This window comes from Sclerotinia sclerotiorum, genomic scaffold, assembly GCF_000146945.2.
Source record: "Sclerotinia sclerotiorum 1980 UF-70 scaffold_2 genomic scaffold, whole genome shotgun sequence".
Classification (NCBI taxonomy): Eukaryota; Fungi; Ascomycota; class Leotiomycetes; order Helotiales; family Sclerotiniaceae; genus Sclerotinia; species Sclerotinia sclerotiorum.
Genome location: NW_001820834.1, coordinates 406199 through 427108, shown reverse-complemented (window position 1 = coordinate 427108; position 20910 = coordinate 406199). Strand labels below are relative to the sequence as shown.

Here is a 20910-nt window from a genome sequence, read left to right as displayed (position 1 = left end):
TAGAAATAAAGGATAAATGTATTTTCATTTTTTATTAACTTTTAGCTCTCGGCAAAGTAACCAGAGAAGCAACTAAACAAAGCAGATAACCAACAGAGGCAAATTATTGTTTATATCAGCTTGACACAAAGCGAACTAAAGCATGGCATGTTCCTGTAAAATGCAAATAGGCCGCGGCGATTGTCTCCCATTATTCTATCATCCTCTTGAATAACTGTATATCGAAGGTAATTAATACACTATGATTTTGTCTGTTAAAGTTATCCGTCAATTATTAGTAAATTGATTAGAACGGTGGCAGAGAAAATATGTTTTATGACGCTACACTTTTCATACAGAGGGAAACTTAGCCAATTCAAGATTTCACTTCAAGGACTTACCCTAATTATCTGATATGTAGAAGCTTTTATACATGAATTGATCTCAATATTCCATTTGTGTTGGCAGTTCAATACATACATACATCTACGGTCCTTGATCGTTGGGAGTCCAGAAATTTGAAAATATAGATGAAGCCTCTGATTAATCCACAGTCGCAAGTTTTTTTTTTTTTTTTTGAGGAAAACTCAAGCCCCTTACAGCTCTAATTCCGACTCAGCTAGTGTGAGTAGAATATCGGTGTGTTTTGTCATTATGGGTATTTGGTATATGTATATTTGTGTTATTACAGGGAGTGGGATCATCCTAGACAAGGACGACTTCCCTAACTTGGCGAGAAGGATTCAAATATCGGAGTATATCTCGCTGGTAATTATATTTGTATATCACTAACGTCATGCGTTAGTATCTTATTTCGCGCCTTAGTATTTAAAGTTTAAATACACTGTTCAAACCTTAAAATTTTCTATATATTGAAAATTGTTCTGAGAAGACACAGTAATGACATGTAATCTCATCTCTGCCACTAACCATACATATCAGCGCATACATATCAACGTATTTAACTTCAAGGTGTCTACAGATTCTACTCAGAGTATTCGTTCGTAAAAGACTATATAAGATGAAACATGTCACGTCGATCGATGACGGTAATCATCATTGAGATAGGGTACGAGCCCTAACCTAGTGAAAACACTATATTGTTAGCTCGGTACCATGGCGAATGAATAAAATAGTCCGTGGAAAGTCTAGATACAGCGAGGTAGAGACGACTAGCTTGTTAAAAATAATAAAACTGGGTACAGCTAATGTCATATGTAACGTATGTTAGATCGATCTTCGTTTACTTGCAGCGACTAAAGTCCATGCCGAGAAAACTGTCTCTAGTTTGTCCGGGCCATCTACTGAAAAAACTGGGTTTCCATGATGCAGAATAATATTTGCGTACGTTCTGTTTTAGCTGCAACGAAAGTTCGTAAAGTTGAAAGAAAAGAAGGGGAAAAAGGTGGGAAGCTAAATCAAGACGCTATTTCCACGATTCTAGGCTCAAATCTTAAACTCTCTAACAATCAAATACAATTAATTCCACCATATCTAAAATCCAATCCTTACAGAAATTAGTATTCGATTCCCAGATTCGACAAAATAAATAAAGGAAAATATCCCCAGCCAAGGGCGGTATTGCTGATTTTATATACAATAGCCTTGCTAAGAACTTGCCCGATTGGGATATAGATGAACTTATTATATTGTACTCTCAAACATGTATTTGAGATATTTTACCTTCTAATTATATAATTAGTATTTTTTCAATAATAGAACTTGATTCTTAATGTTCTATTCACAACTTTTACTGTCTGAGGAATTGTAGTTGGTTGATATTATAGTGAGTGCATTGCAATATAAAAGAGAATTATTTATTTAAAGATTTACTATTTTTCGTCTTTTAAGAGATAAATAATAGATAAATCTCAAATCTACTCTACTCTTACACACAACTCAATACACCTCAAAAATCCCATCTCCACACTACATATATTTCAATTTTAGCAAGGTGATGAAATCGCAAAGGGTCATTATATGATTTAAAAGTATATTATATTATTTATCTAAGTATTCTGGTGTTCTTTTGACGCAGTGACGAAAATAACTTCGCAATTGTAGGAGATTTTACATATCTACTAAATACTTACCTGTACTTCGCCCGCGAAACTCGTTTAAGAGAAAAAGAAATTTATCACTTACTTACCTTTTTTTGTATTTATTGAAAACTTACCTGTATCAACTAATCCTAGAAGCCAAAGAACAAGAAAGCAATGGAAAATGAAATAAAATAAAAAAAACAAAATAAAAAGAACAAAGTAAAACAAAAAAAAGAGAACAAACTTACCTACTACCCAAACCCACCTCAAAAACCCCCCCTCATATCCAAATTATCAAAATCATAACTCGAAAGATCAAAACCCGGCGCAACAGGCGACCCCGAACTCGACTCCTCCCCACGCTGCGAACGGTCCTCCCCCCCCTCATCCGCAAACGCCTTCTCCTTCCTCCTCGCCTCCACCCACCTCTCATAAGCCAGTTGCGCCTGCTCCCTCGCGAGACGCGTATCCTGCTCAATCCGCTCTTTAAATTTCTTTGCATCCGTCGCTACCATTGCAATACCATAGTAATAAGCCTGCGCCGGACATCCCAGCCACATGAGGAGATCGACGGTGCTGCATTCCTGGACACCTAGACCGATGGGTTTTTCCACATCGGTTCTGAGACGCCCGATGTGTGCTTCTTGGTTTTTGGTTAGACAGGCTTTTTCGGTTAGTTTGATGCAGAGATGTGTGAAATGGAGGATGGCGTCGGGATCTAGGGTGCCTTGATGGAGACGGAATTCGATGGTGCGTTTGGAACTTTTGTAGGGGAGGGTTAGATTGCCTATGTTGAATCCAAGGCGGTCGGTAAACTCTGTCGTGAAATCTATGATGAGTTGCTCATAGCTCTCGGAAGAAAGAATGTGGTTGAGGAAATCAAGGCGTGTGATATCTGGATTTGCTTGGCCGAAGGTGCCCCAGGGAAAAGCTCGACAAAATTTCTGCTGGTATCCCTGCACACGCTCAGCAGGGAGAATTAGCCTTATTTGTCATTCGTAGGTATATAAAATCGCAATGAGGTTGCGAAGGACATGAAATGTAAATCCATTATACTCACTGCCAACATGAACATGAAGGCCTGCAGTGTCATTAACGCGGACTAGATAGTTTTTTCTCAACGTTTTGAGAAGCAATCGAACAACTTCCCGGGAAGCCTCGTCATAGTAGTATGGCGGAGATGACATTTCCATGCCAAACTCCCTGTAATATGGATCGACTCGCACAATACCGAGGACGGTCGCATCATGTTTAAGGAGCCAATTAGTTTCAAGTTCATCATCACTTGGCAGATCACCCGTAGCAGAAGTCCAAAGCATTGATGCTAGTATATCATTAGCCTTCAGCTTTTCTAAGATGTCTAAATTAACGTCGTCTATTGTCCCTAGTTTTTTCCCATCATACTCACGAGGATCCCGCGGGTCAGGAGAAGGATGAATGGGGTGAACAGTAGCTAAGAGGTATTCGATCTCGACACCAAATGTGAGCCTGGTCTCGGACTTGACAGCTTTTGGTTGAGTCTTTTGGCGTTGACTCTGCGTCCATATTGGCTGGTCGTAAGATAGAAGCCAGTGTGCTATTGGTTAGAAGTAATTGAGCTGGATATGGGGGAATCTAGAAAGAAAATATCGCAATGTACCAAGGCTCTCAGGACGATATTGGAAAGTAAATATATTCAAACAATGTTATTGTTCCTTGAAGGTTGTGTGTATCAAAGAAATCACCTCTTTCAGAAGTTAAGAAGTCCTTTGAACCAAAACCATTCTTTTTAACTAGACAATAGTTTGCCCAGATCATAGCCCAATATTCATTGCGAGGAATATCCCGCAAGAACTTCCACGAAAATGATACGATAGATTTAAGAACCAATCATAAAAGGCAAAATGCTAAAAGGAGGTAGGGCAAATGCCACCATCAAGAATATGCCGACGACAATTACTTGATCGATTCATCAAAATCTCGTATTTAGCATAAACAAAACTTCCATTCTCGTTGAGCAGTACTGCTGGAATAAAATAACATGTATATTCATTCCTATGGTATTGTGTGCATTTGATATGATATTCAAAATCTCTTCATTTTCATAAATTTCCCCGTGATTAGTCCTAAATCCTTATTTGTTGTCGCGAATGAATGAAACAAATTCATCGTCTAAGACATTGGAGGTTGTGTTAGTGATTGTGTCAAAGCTGAAAGGATCTGAAGAGCATTTAGAGAGGGATTGCCTTACAATCTATGCTTCCATCACCATTTTTATCAACCTCCTTCACCATGCTCTTGATCTCGTCCTCTGACAAATTCTCTCCCAAAGATGCCATCAACTTGTAGATTTCCTCTGGGGAAATTGTACCGCTTCCATCAACATCGAATACTTTAAAAGCACTGCGCATCTCTTGTTCGAAGTCAACACCCTTCGTTTCGGTAGTCATCATCTTGAGGAATTCTGTAATTCGATTTTAAAATGGTTAGAAGAGTCGCATGAAAGTGATGGTAGTACCAAGATGTGGGGTTATCGTGATGTATCGCCGTGTAACTAACCATCGAAGTCGACTGTTCCCGATTGATCAACATCAACCTCATTAATCATATCTTGAATTTCCGCATCGGATGGATTTTGTCCCAAAGATTTCATTGCCTCTGCGAGTTCGGCAGTTGATATGGTTCCTGATTAAAGGGTTGAGAATGTTAGAGAATAACTGCGAAGAAGAGGTGCAGGGTTGTGTCGCGCGTACCATCACCATCTTTGTCCTGTATTGAAAGGAAAGTAAGCGTTTTGCGCAAACATGTATTGAAGAATCCGACTCACGAAGATAGAGAAAGCATCTCTGTATGCTTGAATTTCCTCATTGCTGAGACCCTAAAATAGAGAAAGGGGAGGGTCAGTACAGGTCAGTACGACTGAGGAGGACTCTGTGAAGCTTTGCAGACAGGCTTAGACTCACTTGGGCGTTCTTTAACTCTGCCATTCTGCGTGTAGTGTGTGTGGTGGATAGGGTAAAGTTGATACTTGGCAGAAGGGGATGAATGTGGTGTAGAAGAATATCTTGAATTCGGATGAACTACTTAAGGGGTGAAGGGACCGAACTGGATGAGGGATGAGCGGGGGTTGGTGCAAGTGGTTCGAGACGTTTTGCTAGAACCTGTTTCATAAGATCCGTTTCATAGGGCGACTTCTTTATTTTGAGCGGGACGCAGACCTATCCAACGATTGACCGACAGCCCAAAAAAGCCCCACCATTCGGATGTTTTCGCTTTCTATTGGTAGAAAAGGTTCGGTTAAGAAGGGCGAGAGGGATCTCCGCTGCTTCATCAAAAATCCCTACATAATACATACATACCTACGATAGGTACTTGAGTAATAGACCAAAATTATAAATGATATCAATGTTCTTCAGTGTTTTGCCCCAGAAAAGAAACAAAGGGTTGTTTTATCTATTTTTGGAACATAGAAAACTTTTATTTAAAAAGCTGGGGAAATGATATTGTGGCTGTGTTGGATAAGGTTATGTGGAACCACAACTGTAAGTGGTTAAAGCTGTAAGTAGTTAGATATCCTATATTGCAAGTACGGAGCAGGTACATGGTGTCAACGAACTCTGATTGCCAAGAACAAAATGTCTGTATGGTAAATAGCATCTGGAGACTCTGATTTCATCATCCCATGTCTTTGGTGCAATTCATAGCCGCTAGGCTGTGATGCGACATGCACTCAATGGTCAAAAAATAAACCGCACAGCAAAGTAAGCTTAAAACTATGCATCGGATCATTCCATTGCTCAATCTGGACCTATAAGGACTTCGATATGTGATCTCTTCATCCATTATATGTCATCCGAACTTCCCAAGATACCATACCTAGCGAAAATATCAGCAAATGATGATTCATGAAGGATCAACAGTATGTTGAGCTGACTGCCAATTCTTTTACGTGGAGCCTTTACATGGAGGCTTCGTGGCTGTGCAAGCGGCTTACTGCTTTCCCAGGCTACCTCATCAACATCTCATAATGGCCTTCTATACAACATCACCTCACACTTATAGTTTCTGAAAGATACCGCCGTCCTGGTGGTAATAACCAGAAATCTCTGCGAGACACCATCAACCGACTGAATTCCGAGTCTCGATTTTGAGGACGATAGATCTACATTATGGGGAAAGAAACGCCTCAGCCCTACAAGGCTGATGACCACAGAGTTGCGTTAGAAGCTAGCAATAGTGCTTCTTCGCAATCTACTGCTTTTATCAATCATACGGACCAAGAATACCCCGAGGAAGATCTGCCAAGCTACGAGGAAAGATCTGGATCGGCACCTCTGCTTTCCCATGCTGATCATTATTCACCTTCCAGCGATCCTCAACCTGCCCATGGCGCAAGTTGGTATATGTAGGTATCTCTTGTAAAGCGCGCTTCTTTCAGTAGGCTAACTTTCTTACAGCCCTCCACCCGACCTTCCTTTTTCTTCACACGACTATAGCTCATCTGATTTCTGGACGAGATTCCCAAACTACTCTACAGATTCCCATGCTCTTCATCAAATGATACTCGAACAAGCTCAATATGCTCCATCATATTATGTAGAATTATTAGGGACTCACAAAGAAACCGAGCGTCGGCACAAGAAAGATTCATCAGAAACTATTACGGATTTTCACATACGTCTGAATTTAACACATCTGCTCACAACCGGAATAAGAACTGGTGGAAAGCTAGAGATTTTGCCTGATAACCAGAAAGGATTTCGTGGAGGAATAATCAAATCCTTCGAGCCGTCCCTTTCTAGCTCTGATATAGAGTCAGGCTCAACTGGTGATGAATTACAGGCTTGGTGTCATAAATTTGTTTCTGACCCATCTAGCATGAAATGTTTTATATTCGAGCGCAAGATTATAAATCATGATAAAATTCATCTGGAGTATCTTTTGCGACGTATTGTTACATCTACGAATTACCGTGGTCAAGTCTATGTAAATTTTCCAACTTCACACAAACGGGTAATTGTGTATTCGCCACATATGATTAACGAATGGCGAATGACCACCTGGATTCGTTGGTTTTTCTATCTTACATGCTTATGGGTAGTTTCGTGGCCGGTCCTCGTTTTAATTACTCGTCGCTACGAGATTGTCAAGGGCATATATCAATATGCCGATAGACCTGCGGGTGTAGGTGTCTCGGCACGAAAAGCTACTGTGCAAAGCGAAGATGAGTTTGTCAATCATTGGGAGGCCGCATTGAGGTCTGCAATAATGGGACGGATGGTCAAAAGAGATTGTTGCCTAGATGAAGATTTTAGGGTACAGGTATTGCAAGAGGAGGTTGCAAGAGGTCAAGCGGCTGCTCGTGTTCTACAGGGTACTGGCAACACTTTTGCGGATGGCGCTGTTGGGATTATTTCAGCTGCGACGAATTTGGTTGGCGAGTATAATGATGCAAGAGGTTGGGGTTATGATTCTTAAATACAATCGTAAGATTGGTACGATAGAGGGTACAAATAGGAATGGAATGAAGGTATTATACAGACGTTTGGATGGTTTGTGCCTCAGCAACTGCCAATATGTCAAGTTAGCAAGGCCGAATGGGTACTATGTAGACTCTGTTCATCTAAGGGGAGAGTTTTCCTTGTTTTGAAATGACCTTGGGCAATCAATATACCTATTTAGAATTTCTGACTCTTTGACAGCGGGTTTTCACGAAGAAATAGGAAAGATATCTCGTTATCGAATGCATCGTGGATGAAAAGTTTGAAGAAATTGATTGGCCATATGTCACTCCTCAATGTCCAAATCCCATTTCGATAATGAACTAATCTTCCAAGGGATTTCTTTCGGGTTCAGAAAGTGCAACTGCCTGGTAGAGAAGGTACACGATGAAGATGGTCAAGTGTTTATCGGTAGAAGTGATCATTCCTTCTCCATTTTCATTGACATGGCACGATGCCTATGCACACAATTTTTCTCTCTTCCAATTTCTTCTCTTCTTTCTTTTCTACAACATCATATTTCGTATTATCCACGAACATCGATTTGCTCTCTTCCTTGCTTCATTATCCATCTATCTCATCGTTGAAAATAAAACATCATCAAACCCACCCACCGTCAATATTTAATTCCTTTTATCCAAAGTTACATAGCTTTTTTTATCACGCTTTCTTTTTATCATTCTCATCGTCTACATCGAAATTCACTTGTCATAATGCGTTTAATGCTTTCCAAAGCTGCATTGATTGTGGCAGCCAGTCTTGCTACCGTTACTGCTATTCCTGAGATTGTTGTAAAGGGCTCGAAGTTCTTTGCTGGTGATGAACAATTTTATATTAAAGGTATTCGTTCATTTCACTCTGTCACTAATAACCAAGCTCCTCCCCTTCCCCGTACATCCATACTGTGTTAAAGATTCGACTCATCTCAAAACTTCAAATGAGCTACAAAATGGCCTAACATTACCATCAGGTTTTGCATTCCAAGGCACTGGCAATGATCCTCTTGTCAATATAACTCAATGCACATTCGACATGGGCCTCATGAAATTGTTCGGTACAAACTCTGTCCGTGTCTACCATGTTGATCCGACAAAAGACCACACCGCGTGCATGAATGTTCTTGAGAATGCTGGCATCTACCTTTGGGTCGATCTAGATACATTCGATACAGCGCTCCACTCCATAGACCCAGCTTGGACACTTGACCAATTCCAAAAGTATGCCAAGGTCATGGATGCATTTCAAAGATTCCCAAATACTGCAGGTTTTTTCATCGGCAACGAAGTTATCAATTCGAACTATAATTCCAATGCTGCTCCATATATTAAAGCTGCTACTGCCGATATGAGAGCTTACCGTGATAAAATGGGTTATCGAAAGATCCCAATTGGTTACTCTGCCGCTGATATTGCTGAGCTACGACCTCAATTGCAAAATTATCTTGCTTGTGGTGATCCAAAGACTACCATCGAGTTCTTTGGTCTTAATTCTTATGAATGGTGCGGTAATTCTACCTATGATAGTTCGGGTTATCATAACCTGCAAAACATGGCTGAGAATTACACCATTCCAATCTTCTTTTCCGAGACTGGTTGTATCGTCCCTAGACCAAGGTAAGCACTATACCTTCTCATCCCAGCTCTCTTCTGGTGCATTTAAAGTTTGCCCTTTACCTAGATATTCAGAATTTTCAATTCTGACCTAGACGCAGAACTTTCGGTGATCAATTAGTCATTTTCGGGCCTCAAATGTCAGGAACTTGGTCTGGCGCGATTATTTATGAGTGGGTCAACGAAGGAAACGACTATGGAGTTGTTGATTACAAGAACACTGAATATGGTGGACCTCCGATTCCTATGGATCCTGAGTTTACCACTTTGAGAAACATTTGGAAATCAGCTATTCCAATGGAAGTCAAAAAATCAGATTACAATCCAAACAAGCCAACACCGGCTTGCCCGCCTAGTGTGGAAGGAGCCTGGAAAGTCAATGGTGATGAACCTCTTCCCACGTTGGGAGCTGCCACATTGAAGAATGTTGTAAGTATGAAGAAACGCCGGACTTCTATGCACGCGATACATCCACACGTCTTTTGGGGTGGTAAGAACGGTCCAACAGAACCAAAGTCCACTAGTTTGAAGATTGAAGTAGGTGTGCAGAGTGGCGTTTTGGGACTATTTATGATTGTGGTTGTTACTTTCTTTTCTATGTGAACATAAAGTAGGGCGTCTCTATGAAGATGGACGAGTGGAATAAATGATGCAGCTTATGATTGGACGATTCATGTTGCGTTATGCTAGGGATAAATGATAAGAATTGGGTTATGGTTACAGGAAGAAAGTACTGTTAAAAGTGGCATTAGGGAATCTGGTTATGATTAGAAAAAATGGTAATATTACATTCTGAGCTAGTCTTTTCAAGTGAGTTGTTTGCTGTGTTCCACGTCCTCTCGACTTGATGATAATGATAATGATGAGGGAAGAGGGAAGAGGGAAGAGGGAAGAGGGAAGAGTTTAGTGGTTAGATTGATATCTGGCCTTTTACTTCTGTTTTTATAATTGATATTCGAGGGATGAGGGATGAGGAAGTTGTTATTAGGAATTTGGAATAAACAATGAGGAAGTTACGGAGATGAGCTCTTTTTTGAATTTATGGTTAGGATCTCCTGATATGGGCTGGTGTTGCTGTGTAACTTCTATTTGGATAGTTGTTTATTTAGCTTTTAGAAATTTTTCTTTTTTATTTATTCGGGTTCTTTAGCAGAATCTTCAGAGTGTAGAGTAACATCTTTGACTCGTATATCGATACTTCATATGATTATTCAAGCGGGAACTCGAAGCCTTTGGATTATTCGTTTCTCCCTTCTTCAACAGCGTACAAGAATCAATACCTCCAATTATACTATAAAATGAATACCAATTCCAGCCAAGTCACTACAACAACAGAGTCAGACAACACCACGCTCTCGTAATTCACCATTAAGTCTCGGACGATAATTCTGTATATCATATTTATCTTCAGTAAGGATGGACACTATCTGGGTGAACTGGAGGTGTTCTCATTGTGGTTGGGCGAGTAATCTTGCTCCTCGAGATGCTCCGCGTTTTCGGTGTGATTTTTGTGGGTTTTTTACTTGTGGTGGTGTTACTAAAGAGGGAATTCCTGGGGAAGATAGTCCTCGGGAGGGTAGTGGTCGAGAGGATGGTCCTGAGGGACATAGTGCTGAAGGAGATAGTCCTGAAAGAGATAGTCCTCAAGAAGATACTGGTCAGGAAGGTATTTTGCAAGAAGATACCTTACAAGAAGATCCTACTCAGAAAGACACTGTCGAGAATGATACTGCTCAGAGCAATATTCCCGAGGATACTTCTCAGATGAATAATGCTCAAAAACATACACCGCAAAGAGAGAATCCTCAAGAAACGACTCCTCACAAAAACACCCCAAAGGACACTCCTTCAAAAGACACTGCTCAAAAAGATACCTCGCCCTGACTACCTTTCCAGAGCGACTGTGAGTTTTTATATAGTATATACTACCATGATGAACACTAACAAGACCCAGAAAGCAACGGATGAATAAACAATATCAGGCTGAGTTTATAGAGTTCAAGATCCTCGTCCGGAGTTGTTTGGTTGTAACAGTGGATCGTGTATATGGATGTGGGTGGATCTATTGTGCGGTCACTGCTTAGTTTACGTTATTCTTGACACTCGGAGAACATCCTATGTCTATGGCAAGTTGGAGAATCTCCATATAGTTCTCCATGAATAAAATAGACAAGTCCGTTTTCCGAACTCACATTCCTGGTTTTGTTCGCTTGTGGTTGATGATTGGTCTGTGGTCACAAGTAGACAGCAAAATTCACTAGAAAGATATTTAGAGATTGCATCCCAGTATTTGATCCCCAGGATTTTCCTTATCTTTATGACAGGTTAATCATAATGAAATTGAATAAATTGATATTTTTCTGCTAGAGGATTATTCTTCAAATTGCAAGACTACCATAGCACGGTGTATCTGGGATCCACCACGTTGTCGCCAGGTCAATCAAAAAGAAAAGTTTGTCATAACTTACTGCAATCATTCGATTAATAATAAAGGAAAAACAACTCGAAAGCCACAAGAGAGCATGTCGCAAAAGGCCAGACCGAACCAAAGCATAAATAAGAAAACGGCGGTGCTTGAATGCAATTTCTGACTTAAAGTTAAAATAAGGTTTTTCAAAAAACCTTAACTTATCCTTGCCAACCACATGGAGCCATAAATTACCCCTATTACGCTATAAACCCAGCCACATGCGATACACACCTCCCAACTTGGGATGGAGTTTTGAATTCATCATGCGACGGGGATATGAATCAAAGTCTCGCAGAATTTTGCACATGGAGTCCGGGCTTTGGTGTACCCCGGCAGTGGAGAAAGTGTAGGTGATAAATACTGGACGACGGGACCTACTGGAATTCTTTTGTGAAGGCATTCATTTTCATTAAGATCATACTCTCTTCGAAAGTCTGTCATTTCTCCAAAAATGCCTTCTATTAGCAGCGTCTTTTTGGCGACAGTCAATTTGTCGGTTCTTGTGAATGGCTTGACATGGACATCATGTGGAACCGGTGTACAATGCGCGACTCTTCAAGTCCCCCTTGAGTACGGTTCTACAACCTCAACGGCAAAAGCTAGTATTGCACTTGCTCGTTACCCTGCCACTGTTGCAGCTGGCAAGAGACTCGGATCTCTCTTGATCAATCCTGGTGGACCGGGTGCTTCAGGTGTTGGATTTGTGCAATCTGGTGCTGGAGCTGCTGTCTCCGCATTAAGTGGTGGTTTATATGATGTTATTGGTTGGGATCCTCGAGGAACAGGAGCTTCAAGTCCTATTTTGGAATGCTTTGCAAATGCTAAAGCCGAGTATGACTTCAATAACGCATTTCCATCGGCTCCAAATCTATGGCTTGGTCAATTTTCAAATGCTAGCGCTAATGCTGCTGTTACCGCTGCTATCACATCTTTCGATACTTCTGTCGCTGCTCTTGCAAAGGCTTGTGTAGCTCAAAAGTCGTCCGCTCTCTACACTTCGACTGCAGCATATGTCGCTCGCGATATGGCAGCAATCGTTGATGCAGTGGATGGCACCTCAGCAAAACTCAACTATTGGGGTTTCTCATACGGAACCATTTTCCTTGCTGAGTTTATTCAAACTTTCCCAGCTCGTGTAGGAAGAATCATTGCCGATGGTGTTTTCGACGCAAAAGCAAATGCCCTTACATATGTCAGCCAACTTCCAAACGATCAACTTAGTGTTCGTGCTTCGCTGAACGACTTTGCTGCCTTCTGCACTACTGCTGGAAGCACAGGATGCTCTTTCGCCGCCGCGCCTTCAGGAGTCTCCGGAACTGTGGCCATCAGACTCGACAATATCATGCAGAATCTATTCAACAATCCTATTGTTGCTTCTGGTTTGAGCATCAGCTTAGATATCCTCAGCCCTCTTCTTGCATCGCTTCTTAGAGTCCCAACCACATGGAAGACACTTGCAACTGTCTTATCCGGACTCGAAAAGCGTGATGCCACTGCTCTTATCTCGTTGCTCGGATCATTAGCAGATAGTGCACCAACTGATGGCTCAGCACCAGGTGTTGGAACTCTCGCCACTTATCCTCTCGGATGTGTTGACAATGCTGCTTCAAATGGAATCACCTTGGATACTGTTATCTCCCTCACGAAAAGTATCTCGATCTCTGAAAACACCCCAATCCTAAGCGCTGGACTGATTCCCATTACATTCTGTCGCAACTTCCCCGCCACACGCCCACTCGTCCCAAATTTGGGCGTAAGCGCAATGGCAAAGACAGATACTACGCTCGCAACAGCCAAGACACCAATTCTTATCATTTCAGCCGAGAATGATCCAACAACACCACTGAAGTCTGCGAAAGCACTTCGAGCTTTACTCCCCTCCTCATCTGTCCTTGCATATCGTGGAGGAAGTGGACACACCACTATCTCACACGCATCACTTGGATTGGCCAAAGTGATTTCAAACTTTTTCGTGAGCGGAACCATGCCCCAAGACGGAGCACGCTTTGCCGTAGACCAGAATGTTTTCCCAACAGCTGCAGCTAGTGGGTTAGTTACACCGGCCGCTTTCAACGGAACTTATACTGCGCAAGAGCAAAGTCTCTTAACCGCAACATACAACATTGGTCTTGCCTTTTTAGCAATTGCATAAACAACTCTCACGTCACCATCGGCAGAGAAATTATAACAGGTCGCAATGAAAAAAATTCTATACCATGAACAAAATACAATGAAAATCGGGCCGTATACGTGAATGAAAATTTGGATGATAACCAACAACTCTTTGAATTTGAGCCAAGATGTCAAACTTTATCAAAAGTGTCATTCTTGCATGCATGATAGATACTACATAGTGTTTCACGGCTCTATTAACCTTACCCCAGAAATGCACCCCGGATACCCCTGCACAAGGTCAGCGATCACCAGACACGCCTTTGTAATTTAAGTTATTTAACCGACTCGTCCCCCCTTCATCCGTTAGGCATTTCGGTGCCGGCCAGAAATGTTGCGCTTGGAATTGACCGACTGATGCAAATTTTTGTCCTATCAGTGAATTTTCCAATCATAGTTTGGGGATTTCCCCGGATTTGGTCATTTATGCGGAATGATGTATTAGATTGTTTAGATGAAGTTTTTTATTACGATGAGTAGGAGATATAGTGATAGGAAGGTAATCTTACGATATATTGAGAGAGGGATATATGAATGATATGATACCGATGGAATGGGAATGGGAGCGGGAAATTATGAACATGAGGAGTTAAGGTCATTAGGACTGAGCTGGGCAATGGGAGTGAGAATTTAAAAAGTTGCTCTATCCGCGCTGAGGCAAATTCTAGTCTTGAATGAGAGGATCTAGATTTATGCGTAAGGAGCACATATTATCTTGTCTAGAAGTGATACAAACATCCAGACAAATCATGAACATGTTCAAAAATCTCCCACTCCTCCCCATCTTCCTCGTCCCTCTCCTTGCATCCCCAACTCCTGAACCTCTAACAACAACCACCCTCTCCACCGATTACACATCCCAAGGCTACCTCCTCGCACTCAATGCATCAGCTCCTTATTTCACAGGTGCCGGCCCCATCAGCGGTTGTATAACCTCGCGTTTTACATGGACACTAGATACTACTTCCTGTGGTCTCTTCGACGGTACACGCATTGTATATAATAAAAGTATCGGGATGTGGATGTATGTATTTGGGAGTGAGGAGGGAATATGTGGATTAGTGGAGGGTGGTCGCGTAACGTGTTCGGATACGAAGATTGGGAGTTTGGGGAAGTGGAGCGCGGTATGTGTTCTTTTTTTATGGCGAGGATGGAATGTGTAGGCATGAGAAAAACAGATACTAATGTGATAAATTAGCCGAATTCGACAGTCTCTGGTGTGCCGTTGTATATGATGGGATGGGCTAATTGGCCTGTGGAGAAATGGCCGAGTTATGGGGTTGATGTGGATGTTTGGAATACTTTGGTTGATAATCCTATGCCGGGAGTTTCGTTGGATGGTTTTGCGAAATCTTTTAGTCTGAAGTGGAAGGCTCTGTGACATGTCAATCGTCGGAATTTGGTTGCTTCCGGAGTGGTTAAGTTTTAGGCGTTTCCTGTGGAGTTGTGATGGTGGGAGGTAGACCAAATTAGGTGAATGCTGAATTTCCGCGTTATTAGAGGAGCTTCTCTCTTTACAATGAGTTTTTGTGCTTCAAACCATTGACTGTTATGTTGACTATGGGCCAACCATCCACTATACTTGACATCTTACACTGCTGGAACTTGGGTGTGACTCCAGGAAATAATAGCATAGTTATTTTTGCGCGTTGATGTATATTTCGAGATTCCCTAGTTGGATTGAAGGAATTCGAACCAATGATGACCCAATTTGATTGCAAGTCCCAGTAACATCCACACCTAGGATCTGTGCTACTACTGATTGTTGCTATAACAGACTCGATGTTTACTCTAGCACAAAAGAGCTTCCAGCCGCCATTCGCAAGTTGTCCTGTAGTCTTCAGTGCTTTCTTTTTAGAAAGAATAACTCATAGTTCCTCACTCTACTCACTTCTGAATGCCACTTCGCAGTCAACTTGTGGACATTAACTGCATTGAATCCCGTTAAAATGATGAGAGTATAAGAGACATAAGATCATTTGAGACATTGACTCGGTGTTTATTCTGAATATTAAACCGATTGTATAGAGTTTGTATTACTTAGCATATATCATGAGTTCCGAGACTTCCGAAAATTGAACCTGCTTGGAACATTGAGTTGATTTGAAGTGTTGGATTCATCTGATAGTACAAATGTATGTGAATCAACGAAGTGACCATAAAGCCCGACAACTTTGAACATGAAATACATTTGATAGACAGAATCTATATGGAAACTTAAGTTCATATGCCGGCTCAAACCACTCAGATACTCTCAACACACGAACATTGAATATGTAGGATCTTAACTGTAGTCCAGATTTTAATAGTAATACATAGTAGAGATTTCATAGACTTTAACTATTTTAACCAGATAGCAGAAATGATTACCACTGGGTTTATATGGGTATCGAACGGCGCAAGGCGAATTTTTTTAATTCCCAGCAGACTTCGCCAATTTTGCCTCAACAATTCGCTCCACCATCTTCTCCAATATAGCCATATCTCCATTAGAGCCCTGTGCAAAATACCCCTCTACAGCCTTCTCGACATATTTCCCAATCTGATCCACCTCGACATTAATATACTCCCCCTCCTTCTTGAGCGCCGTCACAATTTTCGTCTGCGTATACGCAATCAACATAATTTCAAACCACTCCCCCTCAACCTTTGTAATCGTCAAGCTCGCCCCATCAAGCGTGACATAACCCTTCTCAACAATATATCTCAAAACATGTTGATCCCTCGGTTTCAACCTCAGCGTTAAAGCCTCACCATCCTCTTCCCTCTTGATCAACTCCGCAACCGTATCCACATGTCCCTGTACGAAATGTCCTCCCATACGTGTATCAGCGGAAACGGCGCGTTCGAGATTAACTTCAGAGTTTACTTGGAGAGAACCGACATTGGTGCGACGGAGAGTTTCTGGCGCGCAACCGACGGTGAAACTATCGCTGGTGAAGGTTGTAACGGTTAGACAGATACCGTTTACGGCTATGCTGTCGCCGAGTTTGCAGTCGCTGAGGATGGAGCTGGCGTTGCTGATGGTGAGGGTCGCACCATATTGACTGTCGAGTTTGATGTCGGAGACAACTGGGGATTGTAAGTGAGATTCAATTTGGATTGGGTAATTCTTTACATACCTCCCTTGATCTCGACAAGACCGGTAAACATGGCTAGGACTGTGAGGTGGTGGATGTGATTGAATGTTGAGAGCTAGGCTGATGCAATGAATTACCCCGCGATGACCAATAATCCCTCGTTGTGCAGATTATTTTGTACTTACGTAATCCATTGATATAGATGTGACTGTCATTGACTGACAATCTTGGGACTTCACCTCAGATTCGTATTTGGAGATTATAAATTAGGAACTTTAGTATTCTATCAATTATCAATTTCCTCCAGTTATTACCTGCGTTTTCATACTTTTTATTAGTTTTCTTTTTCCAACTGTTTCTCTCTTTTCTTCCTAGATACGTGCAGCGATAATACCCCGAACCATCTCCCTTATAAAAATCCTTTGTTTGTATTACATAAGTTCTCGGTGATGTAAGCCGTCTCACAGCTCTGTCGTAGCACCTATCTAGTAGTAGGAGAACAAACTAATCACTCCACGGAAGCCGAAGACATTTCTCTATTTCACCTGTGCCTTTCAGCCCGGTCTGCAGAGAAGAGATCTACTGTTTACTATCTGAGCAATTACATAACTAGGCAGTGCACCAAGAAACGGGGAAGGACAGATCCAAGGCTAATATGGTAGATCATGCTTGGTGCGAAGACCAAAATGATGAGGCGACGCCTAGTGGCATGGATGGATTATATCATCACTTATATTCATCAGATTACAGGTGGGATTCATATAACCTATCTACCTCGATTATCTCTCAAGATGATTTTCATCTTACAGGCGCCAGGCATGGCATTCAGCCTTCACCATGCAATGAATACGCCATTCAAATCACGTACCTGACGTATCCAAGTATGGGGGCAGCTACTGCAAGTTACCGCAAGCTACTGGGAGAGCTACTGCAAGCCACCTCTAGGAGGGACCTCCGGGAGGCTAGAACCTGACGTAGTCCTTCTTATTGCTAACATAATGTATGACGCATCGAGGGAAGGAAACCCAATCATCGACGCAATGGACGCAGAAAACATCTTCATAAGTCTCTGTGATTGAAGGGCTAGGAATTTTATTCGAAGATTTATGACGTCACCATAGTTCTACCACGTTCTCGAGTCTCACGACAAAGAGCTTCCTCATGTAGGGCACAGCTAAGATCAGTACAAGTAGCACTCTCGCCCCCAGTTCCCTTCTCAACTTCTCTTAACAAAACATACACAAGTCTCTCCAGAAAAGAAGCAGCTAACTCAAAAACACCTTACCAAACTCACACCACAAAAACCACCAATTTCATCATGTCAGCTAAGGTAGAAGTTGTTCCAGAGGGAGACTACAGAGACGACAGTTACGTCTCCGGCTCTGGCGATAAGAATGAACCAGTCCAAGTACAGAGTGATGACGCTCCCGTCGAAGGTGAGTAGTTTCCATTCATACTACATAACATTTGAACTGAGCTGATAACGATGTATAGAAACCGCGGAAGACAGGGTCGGTATTGAGGAGAGCAATATTGTAGATGAGAAAACCAGACATGCTAAGCCGGTCGACACTTACCGAGAGCCTGGCGACGAGGAGGGTCTACCTGAGAATAATGGCAGGAGCGCAGTCGCTCAGTAAACTGGAATGAGTGCAATCATAATGTTCCTTGGAGGGATGGAAGGATCGATATAATGGAGTAAGGGAAGAATCTGGTGTAATGGAGGGAGCGAGGAATTGGTTGTAATTGTAGGATATCATGGCAATGAAGCGAAGCTCCGATAAGCGCTTTCTCCACTGGATATGTCTCTTGTGTCGGTGCTGTTATACAAATATATGTGGACAGTATGCTTTATACTACCTTGCAGGTACTATCGAAGCTCAGGCCGTTACCTTGATCCCATTCTCAAGGGTATGGGGCTCGTAGATTCTCGGTATCAATCCTTCAACCATATCAATGGCTCCTTCCATGCTATCTTTGTTGAACACAAAAAGTCCCTGTATAGCAGCCATACTTGTGTGAAGCTCCGGCTCAATCGTTTTACCTTCTTCATTGGCAACAAGGCCCAAACTTTCTAGCTTTTCCAAAAATCGCTTTTTTCCATTTCCATCTTTGTCAATGTCACCATAGAATCTATCCCACATCTCTCCAGCTTGGTATCTCGTAGCTTCGCCAATTCTTTCTATCATATCGACCCGACCAGGTCGAATCAGAGCCGCGTCCAGTCGATCAATATGATTTGTAGTAAGAAAAGCAATTCTTTCTTCGCCAGCTGCCACCCCATCCAGTGCATTTAACAATCCCGAAAATGTAACAGTCGCGCCTGAGTATCCATCGGAATCCACCTGTCTTCTATTCACAAAAGCTGCATCTGCATCTTCCAGCAATACAAAGGTTCTCGGAGGTAACTTGGTGAGGAAATGGACCAATTTGTCGTCTGTCATTCCCCGCTCGCCCAGATTTATCATTGCGACCCCAAAATTCAGTTCCCCAGCTAAGGCCTGTATGAATGAGGTTTTTCCACTCCCAGGTGGACCATACAGGAGGTAACCTCTTCGGTAAGGTATTCCTCGATCCACATACCATTGCTGCCGCCCAAGGAAATCCGTCACATCATCCAGAATTCGTTCCTTGACTCCTTCGTCTAAGATCACAGAGCTCAGTGGTCGTTTCCGTCGCGCATCCCCAAATTGTCTCCATTCCATTCCTGAACTCTTGTAAACTACCGTTTTTCCTTCGCGCTGCGTCGCAGCTAATTGATGTGCTTCTGCAAATATATCTGCGAATATATGTCGATGCGCGTATAATGTTCGTAGAGTAATCGTCTCATGCGGTACACCAGTATTCATATTATGACTGCTTTGCTTCTCTCGCTGAACTAGTATAAACGCATTCTTATGCTGGACAATATGTTTGCCATATCCTGGTTGCGCAAGAAATGTCGCAGATGATGGACCACCTTCTAATTGTTCACCGGTCGTCCGCATAGAATAATCATGAACACGGGTAATTCTCGATGCGATAAACCCTCCAGGTGGTCGAGGGAGACATAGCCATGCTAAGATCCATTGATATGATGGGTCCTCTTTACTGATTTCGAGATTCACCAAAAGACGTCGTTTGATGGTGGAAGCTCCTAGTATCATGAAACGTCGTCCTATGGCGGCAGAAGCCCCAAGTCCTGCAAGACCGATGCCTCCGGCGAAAACAGGATTGTTGAACAGTACATCGAGAGTTGTCAGCGATGTTGTTGGGTCGGGCATTTTTTTGATGGAGGGGATATTGGGATTATCACATCGCTTGAAAAAAGCTCTGAAATGCCCGACAGTAGCCGATGTTTATGTTTGTGGAGTGTGAACTTTATTGAAAGAATGAAGTTCAACATCATTAAAAATTCCCTTAATAACAGACTACAAAAATCGCCACATAATTTTCAAACTCTCAAAATACCACCAGGAAGCTCAAGACAAAGAGAGTGCAATAATCTGGACGTATAGCACAGCAAGCAGTTCATGATTGAGGTACTTGGGAGTGCCCAATCTTAGCTCCATTAAGGTTACATTTCATGCCGACCCCGCGCCTGATGGCGATAGTATACACCAAGTTCAACTAATTACTCTCCATTGTTATTGGTATTCCTCTCATGACAGCGATGTGTACATTGGATTTATCAAGTCTAGATCCGATACATTCAATTGCTATGAACAAGCTTCTGCAAATGGACCAGCCTGCGCCGAAAGAGACCAGCTATGGCTTCACTTCAATTGTCTATGGAGAGGGATAGTTTTCCTTTGATTTTTAGCTACATGCCCTTAAGAGCATCGGTGCACCTACCAATGCGATTTGGGGTAAGTTGTCTAGTTCCTGCATGGCATATGAGGTTATATTCTATTATCGAATAAAACCACGGGTCTCCTTCGTCCATAAAATCAAAAACTCAAAGTTGAGTGTGTTTTATATCCAGCATACATATTGCAATGGTGGACACAGCAGCTTATGAAGCCATCTGTTATAGAATCCGAGTACGAAATTACGCGCATCTTGTGGCTAAGGCCAGTAGATGGCAGTAGCATTTAT

The 20910-nt window shown here is 42.1% G+C and overlaps 12 protein-coding genes across 12 annotated transcripts; 7 read left to right on the top strand and 5 right to left on the bottom strand.

Moving 5' to 3' along the window:
* Nucleotides 1-110: 110 nt before the first annotated feature.
* On the bottom strand, nucleotides 111-632 carry SS1G_01243 (predicted protein; the record flags this gene model as incomplete). Its single annotated transcript, XM_001596999.1, has 3 exons — nucleotides 111-214; nucleotides 460-518; nucleotides 580-632. The coding sequence occupies 3 exons, from the start codon at nucleotides 630-632 to the stop codon at nucleotides 111-113; spliced, it is 216 nt and encodes a 71-aa protein (XP_001597049.1).
* Nucleotides 633-1007: 375 nt separating this feature from the next.
* On the top strand, nucleotides 1008-1396 carry SS1G_01242 (predicted protein; the record flags this gene model as incomplete). The annotated part of the gene is made up of 3 exons (XM_001596998.1): nucleotides 1008-1048; nucleotides 1087-1201; nucleotides 1340-1396. The coding sequence occupies 3 exons, from the start codon at nucleotides 1008-1010 to the stop codon at nucleotides 1394-1396; spliced, it is 213 nt and encodes a 70-aa protein (XP_001597048.1).
* Nucleotides 1397-2287: 891 nt separating this feature from the next.
* On the bottom strand, nucleotides 2288-3936 carry SS1G_01241 (predicted protein; the record flags this gene model as incomplete). The annotated part of the gene is made up of 4 exons (XM_001596997.1): nucleotides 2288-2977; nucleotides 3164-3345; nucleotides 3430-3597; nucleotides 3888-3936. The coding sequence occupies 4 exons, from the start codon at nucleotides 3934-3936 to the stop codon at nucleotides 2288-2290; spliced, it is 1089 nt and encodes a 362-aa protein (XP_001597047.1).
* A 198-nt stretch (nucleotides 3937-4134) lies between these two features.
* SS1G_01240 (calmodulin) lies at nucleotides 4135-4987 on the bottom strand (the record flags this gene model as incomplete). Its single annotated transcript, XM_001596996.1, has 6 exons — nucleotides 4135-4172; nucleotides 4252-4464; nucleotides 4560-4685; nucleotides 4754-4769; nucleotides 4828-4878; nucleotides 4964-4987. The coding sequence occupies 6 exons, from the start codon at nucleotides 4985-4987 to the stop codon at nucleotides 4135-4137; spliced, it is 468 nt and encodes a 155-aa protein (XP_001597046.1).
* A 1182-nt stretch (nucleotides 4988-6169) lies between these two features.
* On the top strand, nucleotides 6170-7478 carry SS1G_01239 (hypothetical protein; the record flags this gene model as incomplete). The annotated part of the gene is made up of 2 exons (XM_001596995.1): nucleotides 6170-6405; nucleotides 6458-7478. 2 exons carry the CDS (start codon nucleotides 6170-6172, stop codon nucleotides 7476-7478), a joined length of 1257 nt encoding a protein of 418 aa, XP_001597045.1.
* Nucleotides 7479-8214: 736 nt separating this feature from the next.
* Nucleotides 8215-9714, top strand: SS1G_01238 (hypothetical protein; the record flags this gene model as incomplete). Its single annotated transcript, XM_001596994.1, has 3 exons — nucleotides 8215-8341; nucleotides 8472-9114; nucleotides 9213-9714. The coding sequence occupies 3 exons, from the start codon at nucleotides 8215-8217 to the stop codon at nucleotides 9712-9714; spliced, it is 1272 nt and encodes a 423-aa protein (XP_001597044.1).
* Nucleotides 9715-10409: 695 nt separating this feature from the next.
* On the top strand, nucleotides 10410-10995 carry SS1G_01237 (predicted protein; the record flags this gene model as incomplete). Its single annotated transcript, XM_001596993.1, has 2 exons — nucleotides 10410-10468; nucleotides 10677-10995. The coding sequence occupies 2 exons, from the start codon at nucleotides 10410-10412 to the stop codon at nucleotides 10993-10995; spliced, it is 378 nt and encodes a 125-aa protein (XP_001597043.1).
* A 1037-nt stretch (nucleotides 10996-12032) lies between these two features.
* Nucleotides 12033-13733, top strand: SS1G_01236 (hypothetical protein; the record flags this gene model as incomplete). Its single annotated transcript, XM_001596992.1, has 1 exon — nucleotides 12033-13733. One exon carries the CDS (start codon nucleotides 12033-12035, stop codon nucleotides 13731-13733), a length of 1701 nt encoding a protein of 566 aa, XP_001597042.1.
* A 775-nt stretch (nucleotides 13734-14508) lies between these two features.
* SS1G_01235 (predicted protein) lies at nucleotides 14509-15134 on the top strand (the record flags this gene model as incomplete). The annotated part of the gene is made up of 2 exons (XM_001596991.1): nucleotides 14509-14877; nucleotides 14952-15134. 2 exons carry the CDS (start codon nucleotides 14509-14511, stop codon nucleotides 15132-15134), a joined length of 552 nt encoding a protein of 183 aa, XP_001597041.1.
* A 1032-nt stretch (nucleotides 15135-16166) lies between these two features.
* On the bottom strand, nucleotides 16167-16906 carry SS1G_01234 (riboflavin synthase alpha chain; the record flags this gene model as incomplete). Its single annotated transcript, XM_001596990.1, has 2 exons — nucleotides 16167-16825; nucleotides 16876-16906. 2 exons carry the CDS (start codon nucleotides 16904-16906, stop codon nucleotides 16167-16169), a joined length of 690 nt encoding a protein of 229 aa, XP_001597040.1.
* Nucleotides 16907-18151: 1245 nt separating this feature from the next.
* On the top strand, nucleotides 18152-18277 carry SS1G_01233 (predicted protein; the record flags this gene model as incomplete). Its single annotated transcript, XM_001596989.1, has 1 exon — nucleotides 18152-18277. One exon carries the CDS (start codon nucleotides 18152-18154, stop codon nucleotides 18275-18277), a length of 126 nt encoding a protein of 41 aa, XP_001597039.1.
* Nucleotides 18278-18713: 436 nt separating this feature from the next.
* On the bottom strand, nucleotides 18714-20096 carry SS1G_01232 (hypothetical protein; the record flags this gene model as incomplete). Its single annotated transcript, XM_001596988.1, has 1 exon — nucleotides 18714-20096. The coding sequence occupies one exon, from the start codon at nucleotides 20094-20096 to the stop codon at nucleotides 18714-18716; it is 1383 nt and encodes a 460-aa protein (XP_001597038.1).
* Nucleotides 20097-20910: the final 814 nt, after the last annotated feature.